The 19,845-nt window shown below is 35.3% G+C and overlaps 1 protein-coding gene across 1 annotated transcript in view; it reads left to right on the plus strand.

Annotated features, from left to right (window-relative positions):
- CSMD3 (CUB and Sushi multiple domains 3) overlaps positions 1-19,845 on the plus strand; it is a 1,712,448-nt gene that overhangs the window by 193,217 nt on the left and 1,499,386 nt on the right. Inside the window, exon 3 of the mRNA XM_060195764.1 lies at positions 5,914-6,026. Within this exon, the coding sequence (XP_060051747.1) occupies positions 5,914-6,026 (113 nt within the window). The remainder of the gene's footprint in view (positions 1-5,913; positions 6,027-19,845) is intronic.

Consider the following 19,845-nt stretch of genomic DNA (forward strand, 5'->3'; position numbering starts at 1 on the left):
AAAACTAATTTTCAATATTCACAGACTAATAAAAAGATCACGGTGCTAATTTCCCAGTCTGCCACTTAATGATGATATAGTTTTACACAAATGTGTTTCCTTTGCAGACCTTTGTTTTATATTCATCAGATGTAATAAAAATAAAGTCTTATATACTCATAGATCATGGGGTGTATTGACATAATGTCTGATGGCCATTTGATTCATAATGGAAACTTAATTCAAAGCATTTCATATGAACTTAGCAGCTGAGATAGTTCACTGATTTGATATAAAGCAAAGTATTTTGTTGATATAAGTAGATTTTAAATTTGAAAGCTTCTTTAGTAACACGAGGTAATGTTACTAAATGTCACCATTAATGTTAGCTAAAATCAAATGCTGTACCTACCAAAGGATAGATGTCGTAATGTGTTATTTATTTCATATGCGATTGAACCTTACATGAGAGGAAAAACATGATGAAAAGAGGAAAAAGAGAAGCCAGAGCCCCACTTGGATAATGTGCTGCTAAGGGTCAAACCTGGAGCCTCAAACATGCAAGTCCTGTCTCAGGTGTTAGTTCTGCACGTTACTGTCTGACTTATTTCCCTCAATCACCAAAGCAGATTATCTTAAAGAATAGTTTGGTTGCTGGTAAAATAAATAAATAAATAAATAAATAAATAAATAAATAAATAAATATCTCTAACTTCTAACACCTTCTGCTGCTCATAGAAGTTTCTTCCAAAATAAAATAATTGTTACTGCTTTTCTTCACATTACAAGTTTTATGGAAGTGACTCCACTGCAGGGGAAAACTAGAAAATACATATGAGAAAGTAAAACATTCTGGCAAGTATATCCAGCAGATTTATGGACAAGTAAAGTCAGATTAATGAACATTAGGCTTCATGAATGCAATTCAACATTTTCATATTTTTTCACATTTCCCTGTTAACTAAGAATATTTTCTAATGTATCAAGGATTATTTTTTCTTATACTTTGATTTAATAATAATTCTTATTATACTTCTTTATTGGGGATTAATGGTTTATAGTCGACAGTAAAATACAATAGTTTGCACATGTGTAACATTTCTCAGTTTTCCACATAACAATTAAACCCCCACTGGGTCCTCCTCTGCCTTCATGTTTCAGGACCTATCCATCCTTTTTTGTTATCTCACATAACATGATTCTGTCAAACTTCATCCAAGAGGAGACAAAAAAATGGTGACTTCATCATTCTCGACAGCAGAGTAGATGAGATACCTGTGAGAATGTCCTATATCAGTAAGGACAATAATAACAAATGTTGGAGGAGTTTCAGGGATAAAGAAACCCTTTTATATTGCTGGTGGAAATGCAAATTGGTTCAATAGCCATGGAGAGCTATCTGTAGAGCTCTCAGAAGACTGGAAATGGACTTACCCTATGCACCAGCAATTCTTCTCTTGGGAATTTATCCTATGGAGCCACACACACTCACCCAAAGAGATTTGTGTATACACCTATTTATTCATTTAACAACTGCCTACTGACATATTGCACATAGCACTGGTGACAAACTAGTGACTTTTAAGCACTGACTTTGTAGTTTAGAGTCCACAATACCTGGAGATGCCTAATGTCTAAAAATGCATACATAAATTTTAAAATATAAAAGTAAGTCCTGCAAAAAGGAGAGGCAAATGAGATTCAGAACTGAAAGTATTTATTTCAAATCAACCAAGCAGTGAATTATAAAAGGAGTAAAAAGAAGTAACTGAGAATCTTCATTATGATATAACCATCAAGGAAATAAGTTTAAAATCGTGTATCTTCTCTCATCCACTGAAATGAAACAAAAATTAAATTTTTTTTTAATTTTTTTTATTTAAGAAAGGATTAATTAACAAAACCATAGGGTAGGAGGGGTACAACTCCACACAATTCCCACCGCCCAATCTCCATAACCCACCCCCTCCCCAGTAGCTTTCCCATTCTCTATCCCTCTGGGAGCATGGACCCAGGGTCATTGAGGGTTGCAGAAGGTAGAAGGTCTGGCTTCTGTAATTGCTTCCCCGCTGAACATGGGCGTTGACTGGTCAGTCCATACTCCCAGTCTGCCTCTCTCTTTCCCTAGCAGGGTGGGTCTCTGGGGAAGCTGAGCTCCAGGACACATTGGTGGGGTCTTCAATCCAGGGAAGCCTGGCTAGCATCCTGATGGCATCTGGAACCTGGTGACTGAAAAGAGAGTTAACATACAAAGCCAAACAAATTGTTGAGCAATCATGGACCCAAAGCTTGGAATAGTGGAGAGGAAGTGTTAGGGAGGGTACTCACTGCAAACTCTAGTATACTTCTGCTTTCTTACTTTGGTGCCATACTCCAAACTCAGTCAATTTCTGCTTTGCGTTTCTACTTCTTTTTTTTTTTTTTACATGCATAACATTCCCCAGATTCCCATTTAACAATACAACCCCCACTATTTCATTCATCATTTTTCATGGACCTGTATTCTCCCCACCCACCCACCCACCCCAGAGTCTTTTACTTTGGTGTAATACTCCAATTCCATTTCAGGTTCGACTTGTGTTTTCTTTTCTAATCTTGTTTTTCAACTTGTTATAAAATGTGCCATAACATATTAATTAATTATAGTTCACTGCTGAAAAGTGGCTTTTATGAAAGAGGAACATTATTTACATTGTTCTTTGTTACCTAAGATTACTTAATGGTAATTTTTTTCTAAATATTGTTTAACATACTGAATCTTTAAATATATCTGAATAAGTATGTCAAGATCTGAGGGTGCATATAAGATCATTTGTATGGTGGTCTAGGAGGTGATGCAGTGGATAAAGTGTTGAACTCTCAATCAAGCATGAGATCCCAAGTTCAATGCCTGGCAGCACATGTGCCAGAGTGATGTCTGGTTCCTTCTCTCTCTCCTCCTATATTTCTCATTAATAAATAAATAATTTTTTAAAAAAGATGCCATATGTTTATATGTATATTTTAGTTAAAACACTTAATGTGTTTAGTTTATAAATGTAAAAATAACATTGAAAAACTGAGCAGACTGTTCACTTAAAAAAAGAGGAAAGCAATAAATAATGATAAGTTTGTAATAATTTTAGAGCCAGCTTATTGGGAGTTTAATTAAGTTGTTTTATTGTTTCCAGTCTTAAGTGTCTACTAAATGGAGGATGGAGTTACATGTTCATCTAGATAGCAAACTTTTTAAAATAAAATGTTTTATTTACTTATTTATTTATGAGAGAGAAAAGAGATGAGAGAGAGAGAGAGGCAGAGCATGACTTTGGCACAGGTGTTATCTGGGATCAAACTAGTGACCTTATGACTCTAAGTTCAGTTCTTAACCACTTTCCACATTCCTTGGTGATATTTTTTTTAAACTTATAGTCAAATACTTCATTCTAGACCCTAACTCTACTGATCCTGTGTAATACTAACAAGGGTACTCTGGCATAAATTGGTCATTTTGCTTCGGATATGTTCTATTTATAATTATAGAGTATATCAATATTATTTATTAATTAAATATTGTTTATATTTCAAAGCCACAAAGAAACCAATGCATTTGTTTCCTATTTCTTTCATAACAAAATATGGCATATTTGCTGGTTTTATTTTTCATTATTTTTCTTTTCCTAATCTTGCCTTCTAGAGAACCATAGTTCAATATATTTAGTTGTGTCGACATCAAGGTATCTGAGCCAGTGTGCATTTCTTCCAGAGACTTTAGAAAGGTAGCCATTTGGCCAGGGAGGAGTGACACACCTGGCTAAACACACACATTACTGTGTGCAAGGACCCAGGTTCAAGCCCCTGCTCCCCACCTGCAGGGGGAAAGTTTTATGAGTGTGAAGTAGGGGTGTAAGTGTCTCTCTGTCTCTTTCCTTCTCTATCTCCCTCTGTGTTCTAAATGCTCTCTGTCTTTTGATTCTGCTATTTTTCTTCTTATAAGGGCTCATGCCTTTGCTTTGATCCCCTGTAGTTAATCTAGGATAGTCCCACATTCTTAAAATCACATTTTAGGCACAATATTTTTTATTATATACTTACTTGTCTATCTATATGACAGAGAGAATGAGGAGTAAAGATCCAAAACTGGGCTTTTGTGCTACCCCTCCTTGCTGAGCTGAGGACCCCAGCAGCAAGAGCTCTGGGGTGGGGTGGGGGGGATAAGCAAACCCAAACCAAAGACAAGTCTCACAGAATGGAGGGAATTGAAGGTGATTATGCCTAGGAAATTAGGAAAGGCAGAATGCAGTGAATTGAAATGGGCCAGGTGGTGATGTGCCTGATTAAATGCATACATAACAGTGCACAAGGACCTGGGTTCAAGCCCCTCCTCTCCATCTGCAGGGGAAAAGCTTCAGGAGTGGTGAAGCAGGCCGGTAGGTGCCTCACTGTCTCTTTCCTTCTCCCCTTCTCCTCTCAATTTCTCTCTATCTCTACCCAAAAATAAATAAATAGATTAAAATAAGAAAAATAAAAGATTTAAAACTTAATAGTCTGGCACAAGAAATGGAGAGGGTTCAATTTGAGTCCTCTTGTCTTCAAAGCCAATGCTCTAGTCACTCCCAGGCTACTAATCACATTCTTAAGCATATCTGTACAGATTCTCCTATCTTTGTTTTCTCTGAGTAAATCTCTGGAGAAACCTTGGGAGAGGGAATTCTGAATCACTAGGTCAGGCCTGCCGCTAGAGTTCCGATGAACTTTCAGACTATTTTCCAAAGCCGTTGGATCATTTCACATTCCCTCCAGCAATGTAGGAGAGCCCCTTCTACCTCACAGGCTCTCTACCAGTTAGTGTTTTGTCTTTTCTAATATATGGCATTCTCACAGTTGTAAAGGGGTATATCATTGTTGTTTTTATTTGAATCTTCCTGATCATCAGTGACTTGGAGTACTTATTTTCCCTATCTGTTGTCCCTTTGGATCTCTTCTATGGAGATGGTCTGCCCATATCTTTTCCCCATTTTTCCAGTGAAGTTATTTGCCATTTTCTTGTTGAGTATGGTGAGTTATCTCTGTATTTTGCTCATCAATCCTCTTCCTGCTGTGTGATACGAAAACTTTCTACCACTGTGTGTGTTTGTGGGGAGAGGGTTGTCTCTTTGATATTTTTGTGAATCCCTTTTCCATAAGGAAGCTTTTCAGTTTGATGTAATGCAATTGGTTCATTTTTGCTTTTGTTTTCCTTGCAATTGGACCTGAGTTTGTGAAAAAGGTTTGCAATAACTTATATAGAAGGGAATTCTGTCCCTGTTTTCCTCTATATATTTCCTGATTTCAGAGTACTACCCAGCTCTGGCTTATGGTGGTGCTGGGGATTGAACCTGGAACTTTTGAAGCTTCATGCATGAAAGTCATAAAAGGAATTTTGTAATTAATGGCTATGATACAACTTACTGATATTTTCATAAAGCAATTTAAAATCACTTTTTACTTACAAATATTTCAATTTCAGTTTTATACTTAGTTCATGAATACTCTTCACGTTAAATTTCATAAATATTTCATGCTCTCTATTTCATTCTAAATTTCCAGAAAAATACTTTACTTACAACATCTCGTAAATTTACACTTGTTAAATTCACTGGCATAAAATAGATGCAAACTCATTCTCACAATTAATTTCCAAAAGTCTGAGTTTTATTTTCACATCGTAATAAGAAGGGGGGGAAGTAGCGGGCATAAAACATAGATACACAAATATGTTTATAGCTACTTGCAGTAGCTTTTGATAGAAGACTAAACATGTCAAATTCATTTACATATGCATGTGTACATATAAATAAAAATGCATCATGGTCTTGTGCAAAACTTGCAACTTGACAGGGCCTTTGCTAGTGCTTTTTCAACACTATTAGATATGTTTGTGATTCTAACAATTAATTATATTTGTGTTTTTAGGTTAACAGGATTCCATCTACCACCACCAGTGACAAGTACCAAATCTGTGTTCTCCCTACGTCTGACCAGTGACTTTGCAGTTAGTGCTCATGGGTTTAAAGTATATTATGAAGGTAAGTGACATGATATTAAAAGCAAACACTCAGTATATTGTATCCTTCAGGGAAAAAAAAAAAGATGGAACTGGAAGTGATTATGTCTAGTGAAGTAAGGAAGGAGGTAAAAGACAACTACTGAATTGTTTCACTTACATTTGCAATATAGATAACTGAAACACATGAATTTGAAAGAAAAAAAAAAGTAGACAACCTGAATCTAAGACTTTGGGAGAACTGTGGCGGTTTCTATGAGGGTTGGGATACAGCATTTTTTTGGTGGGTACAGCATAGAGCAATATCTCTATTACCCAATAATCTCATATATCAATACTAAGTTATTAATAAAATATATTAAAAGGGGGCTAAGTAGTGGTGCCACCTGGTTGAGTGCACATGTTAGAGTGTACAAGGGTCCAGATTCGAATCCCTAGTCCCCACCTGCAGACAGAAAGCTTTGCAAGTGGTGAAGCAGGGATGCAGGTGTCTCTGTCTCTCTCCCTCTCTTATCTCCCCTCCCCCTCTCAATTTCTGGGTGTCTCTATCCAATAAGTAAACAAAGATAATAAAAAATAAAATACATAACAATAATTAAAAGGACCTGAGTCCAACTGAATGCAGTCAAAAAACCTTTTTTTTTTCACATGGAAAAACAAGAATTCATAGTTTGTTCTTGCTCTGAGATGCACATTCTTTTTATTAGTATACAACCAAATGCTATGATTAGCAGAGCTTAAGTCTCATTTCAGTGCATTTAGAGAGAGGTAAAGTTTTCACTTAAATATTAAGAGATGAAAGTATTATAGGGTGCCCTGGAGTGGCTTAGGGGATGCACATTAGTAGAGTCTTAAACATGAGGTTCCAAATTGGATCCCCTGTATTTTGTGTGCCAAAGTGATATGCTTGTCTCCTCCCTCTAACTATCTCTCCACACCGCTGTAAATAAATGAATATATTTAAAATTCATTTATTTATTATTTTGGATAGAAACTGAAATTGAGAGGGAAGGTGGAGGTTGCAGGAGGGAGGAGAAAAATTTGTGATGATGTTTGCCCACCGGTGAAGCTTTCCCCTTCCAGGTGGGATCTGGGGGCTTGAACAGAGCACATATTGTACTGTGTGCATTCAACCAGGTGTTTCGTCACCTGGACTCTACAATTTTTTTAAATAATGTAATATTGGGTGAGAAATTGACAAGGGGTTGTGAAATGTGAGAATAATAGATAAGTAGAGCTGAGTTGAGATCTAGGAATAATAAACCTCACCCAATTCTCCTGTGTTTAGACTCTCTGCCAGTTTGTTTTATTATTTTTAAATGTTTCTTTAATACTTTTTTATTATCTCCATTTATTTATTGGATAGAGACAGCCAGAAATCGAAAGGGAAGGGGGAAAATAGAGAAGCTGAGAGACAGAGAGACACCTGCAGCACTACTTCACCACTCACAAATCTTTCTGCCCACAGGTAGAGGTCAGGGGCTTGAACCTGGCTCCTTGTGCATTGGAACATACACACTCAACCAGTTGTGCCACCATCCACCCCTCTCTGCCAGTTTATAAATGAGCAATTTATGTTCCTTACCAGTTAGAGTCAAGAGGAAAAGTCCATTAAAAGTAAGACTTGGGCTAGATGATGGTTTAGCCTGTAGAGTGCATATGTTACTATAAGTAAGGTTTAAGCCTCCTTTCTATTCCTCACCTTTTGCTAAGGTGCTTCATGAATGTAGAAGAGAGCTACAGGTGTCCCTCATTCTATTTCTCTGCTTCTTTCACTCCCTCTGTTTCTCGCTCTATCTCTCTTACCCTGTATCATAAAACAATGGCCACCAGGAATGGCAGAGTAGGACAGGCACTGAGCCCCACAGATAACCCGTAATTTTTTTCTTCATAAATTGTGTGTGGGTGGAGGGGAAATTCTGAGGGCAGAAATAATTTGCTTCTGAGAATTTCAGTTAATGGTATAGAACTGTAATTTCTTCTCTATGTAATTGGACAGTAAACATTTCACTTAGTTTAAGGAAGTACCTCTTTCTTGTCCTTTAGAATAGGATAACAGATCACAACTTCTTTCTGTAAGACCATATTCCCACAATTCATCATCCCAAGCTACAAATCTTCATAAGGAAGATGCAAGTACCCTCTAACAAGAACTACTAAATTCTAAAGATCATAATAACTCAAAATATGACATGGTAAAAACACACATTAGAAAACAATTTATAAAATAGAATTGCTTAGTATAAAATTTAAGAGCTTTCATGTGGAAAAAGTTTTAAACTAAATATGATAGATACATTTCTCACCAGAAAAATAAAAATCCTCTAGCAAATGCGTAAGTGAAAATATTTGCTCTTTTTACATGTAAATAATAAATTGCAGCAATTTTGAACACTATTTTGTCTAACGTATTTGCCTAATGTCTCTGAGCTGTCTTTTGTCTAGCAGGACAGGATGCATTCCAAGAGCTATTTTCTTCTATTGTGATAGTAATAATCACTATTTTTCTAAGGTACTTTTACAATAGTTGACTATTTTTATCTTGACAACTTAATTTATAGTTCAAACATCACAAAAGCAAAGGTTTAATTTTAAGTGTAATTTTGTGATATTTAAAGAGTTACACAATATTTTCTCTTTTTAATTTTTCTCTTTAAATTGTGGGTACATACAGAGAGAAATCGAGGAGGGAAAAGGAGGTAAGAGGGAGAGAGAGTCACCTGTAGTGCAGGTGGATGGAGATCAGGACATTGAGCCTGGGTGCATGCATTCTACCAGATGTGTCACTGTCCAGCCCCAGTAATATTGTGTTTTCAATTAAAAGCCCATTATTAGAAATCTGTTTTGTATTCGTCAAAGTGAAGACACATTTTAGGCTACATTATTCTTTCAGCAAGTACTAAGTAGAGGAATTATGATGACTTGATTCATGAAATATACTAAAAATATTTACATATATATCATTCAAATTATGGTTGTCTTTTATGCTTCGGTGGTAATGGATTTATATATCTAAGGAATTTGAATGTATGTTTTGGAGGTCCTTTCTTAAAACATGAGATACAAAACATCCAGTTATTAAGGTTGTGGCCTGCATTGTTTGAGGCATCATTTATCAATCAAGGTGTTGAGGTATCAGTTATTAAGTTATTAAGAATATCTTGAATAATTGACTTGTGATAAGTATCTTTTATCATATATATTATTTTCCTACCATAATAATGACAACAAATTTTGTAACTTAAAATAACAGAAATATATTATTCTATAGTTCTTTAAGGAAGAAGTCCTAGTAGTCCTGGCTTGTTTCTTCTCCATTCTTTTCTTCTTTCTTTCTTTCTTTCTTTCTTTCTTTCTTTCTTTCTTTCTTTCTTATTTCTTTTTTTCTTTCTTTCTTTCCTTCTTTCTTTCTTTCTTTCTTTCCTTCTTTCTTTCTTTCTTTCTTTCCTTCTTTCTTTCTTTCTTTCTTTCCTTCTTTCTTTCTTTCTTTCTTATTTCTTTCCTTCTTTCTTTCTTTCCTTCTTTCTTTCTTTCTTCATTTCTTCATTCCTTCCTTTCTTCTTTCTTTCTTCTTTCTTTCTTTCTTTCTTTCTTCTTTCTTTCCTTCTTTCTTTCTTTCTTCATTTCTTCATTCCTTCCTTTCTTCTTTCTTTCTTTCTTTTTTTCCTTCCTTTGAAGGAGACAGAGAGAGAAAAAGAAGGACTACAGCATCAAAGCTTGTTTCAATGCAACAGGGGCCAGACTCAAATCTGCATCTTGTCTATGACAAAGAGGCAAACTATCCATGTTAGCTGCTTTTCTGATCAGGTCTTTGCGAGTTTTTTTGTTCAGTCTTTGAGAGGCTTTCATCCAAAGGCTGTGGAATGTAACTACTACACAAAGTTGAATTTGTTGCCACAACTTGTCAAAGTTTCTCACAATTTTTATTAGTTATTTGTATTAATGTCACAAGTGAGAAAAATATTATTTGGTGAAACAATAGATGTGAGAAAAAAAAAGTAAATTGTGCTTTTTAAATTTAGCAAATCATTTATTAAATAAATTAAAATATGAGTAAATAAAATAACAATATAAATATTATTATACATTATAAGTACAAAATAAAATTATATATTAATTATTATATCCATACAATTATTATTACATGTAGGATATAGTATCTTATAATTACTATATTATATAATTGTCTGATGACTATGAAATAATTATATAGTATAAGATAATATGTAATGATTTATGATAATTATGTTATATTTTATAATTATATAAAATCAAAATATAAAATAGTAAAATAAAACCAATACAATTAAAGAATTTATTCAATTAGTGGATTTTATTCCTGATATAGACAACTAAATTAAATTGCTGTATAACTAATTTTATAATTTTTGAATAAAGAATTAACTAGTAAAGTCGGTGCTCTTTGGACCACAGAGTGAAAAATGCTTTCATGCCTTTATAGTCATGTTCATATTTAACCCTCAAAAATTTATGTTTTCAATTGCCCATGGGGTGATTCTGTGGGTAGAACATATTCCTAGCATGCATGAAGCACTGTGTTTCATCACTGGCACTAGCTATTTTAGAGCAATGTACAGGCCTATTTCCTATCAAATAAATGAGTGAAATAAATAGTCCTTAAAATACATAAGTGAAATAAAATTCAGGCCCAGGATTTCTTGTCTTTTGTGTATAAAGACAGTATTTGCTATGGTCAGGCAATTTTTCAGAAGGGGGAGCTTCAGGTGTGGTGAAGCAGGTTGCAGTGTCTTGCTTTCTCTCTCCCTACCTATCCCCTCCCCTGCCTAAATTGTTTTCATCCTATCAAATAAAGGAAAAGGAAGTGGGTGGTGGTGGGGAGAAAATGCCCATTAGGAGCAGTGGATTTTACAAGCAGGCACTAAACCCCAGTTATAACCCTAGTGACAATAAAAAGTTAAAAGTATATATGAAAATGCATACAAAAACATTACCCTTTGCCTCTGAATCAAAATAAAATATTTACTTTTAGGATTCCATAAAGTCATCCTACTGAGCTATGGAAACATTGTAATGCTAAAGTGATGTTAAAGTAAGGTCTGTAATGGTGACACTCTGCCTTTTATTTCTCTAAGATTTATACATTTAAGAGCAAGTAGGTAGCTCATTCATTAAGCATGTTCTTCTCTGTTACTCTGTGAGGATCCAGGTCTGAACTCCAGGCTACCACTGGGAATACCTGCTGAAGGAAGCCTCAAGTGTATGCAAGGCCTGCCTTCTACCAGTGCACACAGTTCTTTGCTACTTCTCCTTTTTAATATTTTGGCATGTCAATGTCATCTTTAGAATTGTGTTCAAAGGGGAGTCCTGCAGTAGCGCAACGGGTTAAGTGCAAGTGATGGGAAACACAAGGACCAGAATAAGAATCCTGGTTCCAGCCTCTGCTCCCCACCTGCAGGGGAGTCTCTTCACAGGCGGTGAAGCAGGTCTGCAGGTGTCTATCTTTCTCTCCCCCTCTCTGTCTTCCCCTCCTTTCTCCATTTCTCTCTGTCCTATCCAACAACAACGACATCAATAATACCTACAACAATAAAAAGGGCAACAAAAGGGAATAAATAGTTTTTAAAAAGAATTGCGTTCAAAGATAGTGTCATAATGACTGTGCTGATTTATCTGAACATACATAGACACTTTTTAAAGTTTTTACAACTGTTAGACAAGACAATGTAAATTATATCCACAGTACCCACAACAAAACTGCATTAGTACAATCAATACTATGAATGATTCCTAACATTTAGATGTAACTTAATAAGGTGTCAGGTGGTTGTGCACTGGGTTGAGTGCACATAGTACCATGGGCAAGGACCCAGGTTTGAACTCTCTCTCCCACTAGCAGAGGGGACCCTTCATGAGTGTTGAAGCAGATATCTCTCTCTCTCTCTCTCTCTCTCTCTCTCTCTCTCTCTTTCTCTCTCTCCTATCTAGTAGATAGAAAAAGAAAAGAAAAAATGACTGCTAGGAGCAATGGATTCTTAGTGCCAGCACCAAGCCCCAGCGATAACCCTGGTGGCAAGTAAAAAAACAAAATAGTAAGCCTTTCACAGTTTAGTACAGTGAAGGAACACAACTTACAACTCTCAAATTCTGCAGCCTTATTTCTTGCCACTGATTAACTCAATTTATTAACTAGTCACATAAACATGTATACTTTTTTTTACATGAACTATACTATTTAAATAGCACTGCCCAAGCTCTATCTATTCTGCTAAGAATATACTTATTTTTTTCCTTTAATGTAAGTGCAGGTCTTAATGACCTCTAAGAAGTCATTATGCTATGCTATACAGAATTACACTCAATTTTTTACATAATGCTTTTTGTATGCTTAGATATATACACACTATTTAAAGATTCTATGAACTTCCTTCTTTTTTAATTTTTTAAATAATCTTTAATTATGTATTGAATAGTGACAGCCAGAAATAGAAAGGGAAGGGGAAGATAGAGAGGCAGAGAGACAGAGGGACACCTGCAGCCCTGATTTACCATTTGCAAAGCTTTCCGTTTGCATGTGGGGATGGTGGGTAGAAGCAGGGTCTGTGTTCATTATAACATGTGCATTCAACCAGCTGCAACACCACCCAGCCCCCTGAACTGCCTTTTTACTTTCTTGATGTAAATAGTGTCTCAAGAAGCATTTAAAATATAAAATTTGGCTAAAAAGTATGATCAAAGTGAAAAATTGTTTAACTCACTAACATATGACTTACTTAATCTTTGTGCTTCATGTGGAAAAGATGGGATGACATTCAAGATTGCATTCCAGTCTCCAAAAATAGAATGATTAACATAGTATGTAATCTCAATTCACATTGAGTTTCTTCTCTTATATATGTTCCAAAATGTGTCATATCTGTCAACTACTGTAATTTATCATTTTGATATAAGTGCTAGAATGAAATTTAATTGAGACAGTGATTAAGATTCTAATTATGTCAAATATACTTTTTTGTTTTTCATATTCAAATGAAATACACTGTGATAAATTGTTATACCTGAGAGTCCACAGTGTTTTTTTTTTTTAGTTAATGGTTTTATTAAATCAGTAATTATACTTTTAAAGATAAAGTTAAAACAACTGAAATGTTCTAGTTACCTTCTTATTATTTATTTGTATGGACAACAATTTGGGGGGCCTTTCTTATCGTTGAAGTTATTTATCAATGTTTTTGTTCATGTAATAATTTAAGATTTTATTTCCTACTTTATAAATAGATCACAGGCAGTGTTCTTTGTTAGTTATAACTGTTAAACAATGCAGTGCTTCATATTATATCCTATGGTGTTTTTCCATGTATAAACTATCAGAATATCTATTTTACTTTGGAATAGCTAAATATTTTTCTAGAAAAATGGTTACTTTCAAAAGTATTGCTTTTATATTTCTCAAACCAAATTATCACAATTAAGTGGATGTAGAGAGCACAAACGTGTTGGTCAGTACAGCAGTCAAGATTACTGTTTCCCACTTGCTAGTAGAATTTGTTCCCTGACAAACTGGTTGAGTTCCTGATTTCCTTTTCAGGTATGAACCAGTGAGGTTTTTTTTATTTCTACCTCCAGGGTCATTGCTGGGACTCAGTGACTATACTACAAATCCATTGCTCCTGGAGGCTATTTTTCCCATTTTGTTGCCCTTGTTGTGGTGGTTAGTATTGTTGTATCACTGCTGTTGTTGTTGAATAGGACAGTGAGCAAGCAAGAGAGGAGGGGAGACAGAGAGAGGGAAAGAAAGACAGACACCTGCAGACTTGCTTCACTGCTTGTCAAGTGACCCCCCCCCCGCCCCCGCAGGTGGGATTCAGGGCTCCAACAGGATCCTTATACAGGTCCTTGTGCTCCGTGTGTGTGCTTAACCTTCTGTGCTACCGCCTGACTCACCAGTAAATTTTCTTTTCTGTTTCAATTTTATTTTTATTGCCAACAGGCTTATTGCTGGGACTCATTGCCTGCATGATAAATCCACTACTCCCAAGCATATTTTCACTTTGTCTTCTTTAGAAGGGAAGTGGAGAGGGAGAGAGACAGGGCGATACCTGCTGTACTTGTTACCCATTTTGAAGCTTTCTCCCAGGTATAATAATCAAGTATGCCACAGCTTGCCCCCGCCCCCTGGGAGTTTTCTTAATTATGCTTTTAATTCCTATCCAGCATCTCCCCAAGGAAGTTCACTACATGATTTTCTTCCAACTCACGGGGGGAAAAAAGTGATTCTTACATTTCCTTCCTATATTTTTGACAGGTAAGGAGTCTTATATAGCACAACATTATTACAAGAATGACTGTGAACACCATATATATATATACATGTGCCTTTATAACTATATTTTATGTAATGTAAGCTCACCAAAGGGACTATTATTGCATTTTTTCTATGTATTCCACTTTAAGTCAAAGGAAAGGGACAGAAATTTTGGAGTCCATCTCACAGTTCCATCTAGCTCGTCATGTTGAGTAATTCGTTTAGGTGGTACTAAAAATGGACTAGAAAATACAAGAAGAGAAAAAACATAGCAGATCTCTACTGTACCCATAGAGATCTTTGGTCCATACTCTCAGAGGGATAAAGAATAGGGAAACTTCCAATGGAGGGCATGGGATATGGAACTCTGGTGGTGGGAGTTGTATAGAATTGTAAACTTTTATCCCAAAATATTGTCAAACATTACTAAATCACTAATATAAATAAGAAAAGACAAAACAGGACTGGGGACTGGGTTTGGTGTATTACACCAAAGTAAAAGACTCTGGGTTGAGGAGTGGTGGTTGTGGGGTTCAGGTCCTGGAACATGATGACCAAGAAGGACCTAAAGGGGGTTGAATTATTATGTGGAAAACTGAGAAATGTTACACATGTACAAACTACTGTATTTTATGGTTGACTGTAAACCATTAATCCCCCAATAAAGAAAAAATAAAGTAGGTTTGATTATGCATTTTATAATTAAGCAAACTAAAAAGGTTCATTTTTTACCTTAAAATATAGCTAATACAATCTTTTTAAAGTTCACTTTAAAAGAATTTTTATTTAGGGGGTCGGGCGGTGGCGCAGTGGGTTAAGTGCATGTGGTGCAAAGCACAGGGATCCTGGTTTGAGCTACCGGCTCCCCACCTGCAGGGGAGTCGCTTCACAGGTGATAAAACAGGTCTGCAGGTGTCTATCTTTCTCTTCCCCTCTCTGTCTTCCTCTTCTCTCTCCATTTCTCTCTGTCCTATCCAACAACGAACAACATCAACAATGGCAATAATAATAACCACAACGAGGCTACAACAACAAGGGCAACAAAAGGGGGAAAAACTGGCCTCCAGGAGCGGTGGATTCATGGTGCAGGTACCGAACCCAGCAACAACCCTGGAGGGAAAAAATAATAATCTTTATTTATTTATTGGATAGAGACAGCCAAAAATTGAGAGAATAAAGAGTGAAAGAAAAGGAGAGAGACAGAGACACACCTGCAACACTGCTTCACTACTTGCAAAGCTTTTCCCTTGCAGGTTGGAGGGGGGGCTTGAACCCAGTTTCTTGCACATTGAACGTGTGTGGTCAGTGAGATATACCACCACCTGACCCCACTAATATAAGCTTTACATTTTCCCTCACTATAGAGCATTGCTTAATTTTAGATGAACACAAAGAATATTTCATACTTTAGATGAAAATAAACAATAGTACTTCTTTATTTGTATTTATTTATTTGATAGAGACAGGGAGAAACTGAGAAGGGAGGGGAAGATAGAGGAAAAGAGACAGAGACACCTGCAGCCCTGTTTCACCACTTGTGATGCATTTCCCCCTGCAGATTGGGGCCAGGGGCTTGAACTTGAGTCCTTGAACACTGTACTGTGTGCACTTAGCCAGGTGGCCCACCACCTGGCCCCTAGTATTTCTTTATATCTACCAACAGAGAATAAATACAATGTAATTAAAACACCACAGCTTGTTTCAGATTTCTATTTTTAAGAACATTCTAATATGGATGATTAAAACATTTTAAAACATCTCTTAGTGAAAAAGGTGGATGGGATAATATTTTTTTTAAAGTTAGACACAGTAATAGAAGACCTAGTGTTTCATTCATATTATTATTATTTAGATACTGTGAGGCTCACATTTTCAGAATACAAAGTAATTATTGTAATGCTGATTCTACAAAGTTATTTTGACATAGTAGTTAATAATGTGATATCCTCAGAATAACCTATTTTATATAAGCAATATTTAAGAAACATTGGTTTGTTTTTTCTCCATATATTTGGTTGTATGCATTTATAATATTCAATATATTATTATTATTATTTATTGATAGTATAACACTATATATTGATGTAATAAATTTGTATTTTATATTGAATATATTGCTAAACTTGAAATTGACAATATGTTGTTCAAAATTTTATAGCCATTTTATATACCCATGTATAGCCTATATTTAAATGCACTATACACACACTTTAAATTATCTGTTTTTCTCAAAAAGAATTCTGATATTCAGTTATTTGTTTAGTTTTTCTCTTAGAATATTGTTAAATTTAAGAGCCATAGATGTGACAAATTATATGTCATTTGACCTGATAAATTGTGTGATTGCACTCTTAGTTCAGGGTCTCCAGAAATCAGTGCTGTCAATAAAGTAACCCATTTTAATCTTGAGCCAAAGGGAATAACACAACACTTTTTTTTAGTTATTCCTTTTATTTATATTACCTTTTGTTGTCCTTGTTTTTTTATTGTTGTTGTAGTTAATATTGTTGTTATTGATGTCGTTGTTGTTAGATAGGACAGAGAGAAATGGAGAGAGGAGGGGAAGACAGAGAGAGGGAGAGAAAGATAGACACCTGCAGACCTGCTTCACTGCCTGTGAAGTGACTTCCCTGCAAGTGGAGAGCTGGGGGCTGGAGCCAGCATCCTTAAGCAGGTACTTGTGCTTTGTGCTATGTGCGCTTAACCTGCTGCGTTACCACCCGACTCCCAAAATAACACTTTTTATACCTGTATACATACACACAGAGACAAATTTCAAAACCCTGGTAGAAGCTAAAAGAAGTAATCTGTTGATGTGTTGCAGCTCTAAGCTAAATGCCAGTGTTAGAGACAGAGCAACAGCTCAATGAGACACTCATTCTAATTGATCTGAAGAGATCGCACACACGGTGAACAAATGACAAATCTTATCAGTAAATTAATTGAAAAATAATATTTACATAAGCTTTGTTATTAAAGTAACTGAATAAAAATCCAAAACAAAGTAAGGATAACTACAAAGGTCATAGAACAAAGATCTGAGTTCATTTAATATATTTTACAGTAGACTCAATAGACGATATTTAGAATAAAAATTTTAAAAATAAATTCTGGACAGGCCAAATAATTCACCTAGATTATGCACCAGCGGTGCCACGCATGCAACCCAAGTTTAAAAATGGCCCCAAAGAATGGTGGTACACCTGGTTATGTGCACACATAACAGTGTGCAAGGACCAGGTTCAAGTCCCTGGATCCCACCTTCAGGGGAATAATTTCACAAGTGGTGAAGCAGGGCTGCAGGTGTCTCTCTGTCACTTTCCTTCTGTACTTCCCCCTTCCCCTCTCAATTTCTCTCTGTCTCTATCATATAATAAATACATATTTTCAAAAAGGAATAAAAAATTCTTCAAACAGGCAGATAGTAACAAAAGATTTCCAGAATTTTGTGCCCACATTTAGCATTATTTTAAAATGTACAATAAATTACAATACTCTATACTTACTTTTGATCAGTTTCTTAAATATCTGAAAATTGTGAGTGTTATTTTTCTTATTTTTTATTCCATACATTGTTGAACTATTTCTATATGGAGCTAAAAAACACTTCAACTGAAGGAATATAAATATTATTAAATTAAATTAAATAATATATTTAATAGCTCTATATTTTGCCTATATATATGCATCTCTCTAAATTATTTAATATAGTATATCAACATCCAGTTCCATACATGCAGAAAACAGTAAGATTTCCTCTAGATATACAGTTGAGCAATAGTTCATTGTGTATACATATGTATATATACTCCTATTCATAATTTCTTCATTTTTTCATACAGTATAACACTATACAATAAGAGAGTACCAAAGTGCCTGTGTTAAAATTTACCATATTTCACTCTGCTTTATACTATACCACATCATTGGATACTTGGTTTGTTTCCATATCCTGAATATAAAAGGAATTCTGTATATAGTTTCAAAAAAAATGAATTTAAACATTTGATATGGAAAGTGTTAGATTACGTATTAACTTTATTTGACCCGTTATATTATGACCAAATATATATTATTTATTTTTCTCTGAGTCAAGTTGCTCTAAACTTCTCTTTAGCTGAAAGTATGCTAATAATATGAGTAATTCAATCCATATTTTTCCAACAAACTGTATATATCACTGTATTAGCAACTATTTACAAATACACCGAATAACATTTATCACATTGTAAGCATCATTGATTTTTCTTTGTCTAGTAATCTGTCCGTCATTTTAGATACATATTTTATCTATAATTATTAGATCGAATTTACTGTGTTACATGACCAAGTGAATACTTACACTCTCCAATTCAGAATTGTTTATATATTTCATTCTATTTAAAATACACAATGAGAGAGGACCAAAATGACTGAGTTAAAATGAACTGTGTTTTACTCAGCCAAAAATCAGGACAGATCCAAAGCAGAATTTGGTTTAAATCTATACCCAAAGTATCCTTCAATGTGGACAAGAGCCTCCATGTCACAGAGTTCATAGGAGAAGTTACAACATTATGTTAAAGAGAATGTAGATTATGTGGTCTGGGAGGTGGCACAGAGGATAAAGCACTGGATTCTCAAGCATGAGATCCTGAGTTCACTCTCTGGCAGCACATGTTTCAGAGTGATGTCTGTTTTTTTTCTCTCTCCTCCTTTCTCATGAATGAATAAATAAATTCTTAAAAAAACAAAAAAGGAGAATGTAGATTATAACCAAGTTGGGTTTATTCAGCAATGCAAGGTTGGTTCAGCATATGCAAGCAAATTAACAAGATTCACCGTGGGATGCATTGGATCGACCTTCTCGTGGTGCATCCCGTGAGTATCCATTCATTGGGGAAACTGACGATCCTTCCTAGTCGACTGAATCCACATGGATCCCAGTCACTTTCAAAGCCAGCAACAAGCAGCTCCTGACAGCTTTCAACCTGACCTGTTGACTGGCTACAGAAGAAGGGCAAACGCTAGAAGAAGAAGCAGCATAAGAATATGCAAAGAAAATACTAAAGTACCCAGTAAGATATCTTAGAAATAATGAACCAATATAGTGAAGTTGTAGGTTACAAAATTAATATACAAAAATAATTTCTTTATGAAGCAGTGAACCAATTAATTCTATTATTATAGCATCAGAAAGAAGCAGGTACCTATGGCTAAATTTAACAAGGGAGGTGACAGTCTCTTTGCATAACCATTATGCTATCTACCCCCGCCCCTTTTCCATTTTAAGATTTTATGTATCTTCACTGGGGGGCAGTGAGAGAAAGAACACTGCTTAGTTCTGGTGTATTTTGGTGTTGGGAAATAAAGCTGCAACTCTTGGGTTTCAGACATGAAAATTCTGGTGTGTTACCTCTATACTTATTTCTAGTCTATCTTATATTTTAACCTCACCTTCTTAAGTATATAGTAATTAGGATATTGCATCCATTATTCATCTGAATCTATTATTGCCAGCATTATACCATGAATACACTAGATGTAATCAATAATTAGTTGCTCCTGTGGGACAATC

This window comes from Erinaceus europaeus, chromosome 1, assembly GCF_950295315.1.
Source record: "Erinaceus europaeus chromosome 1, mEriEur2.1, whole genome shotgun sequence".
Classification (NCBI taxonomy): Eukaryota; Metazoa; Chordata; class Mammalia; order Eulipotyphla; family Erinaceidae; genus Erinaceus; species Erinaceus europaeus.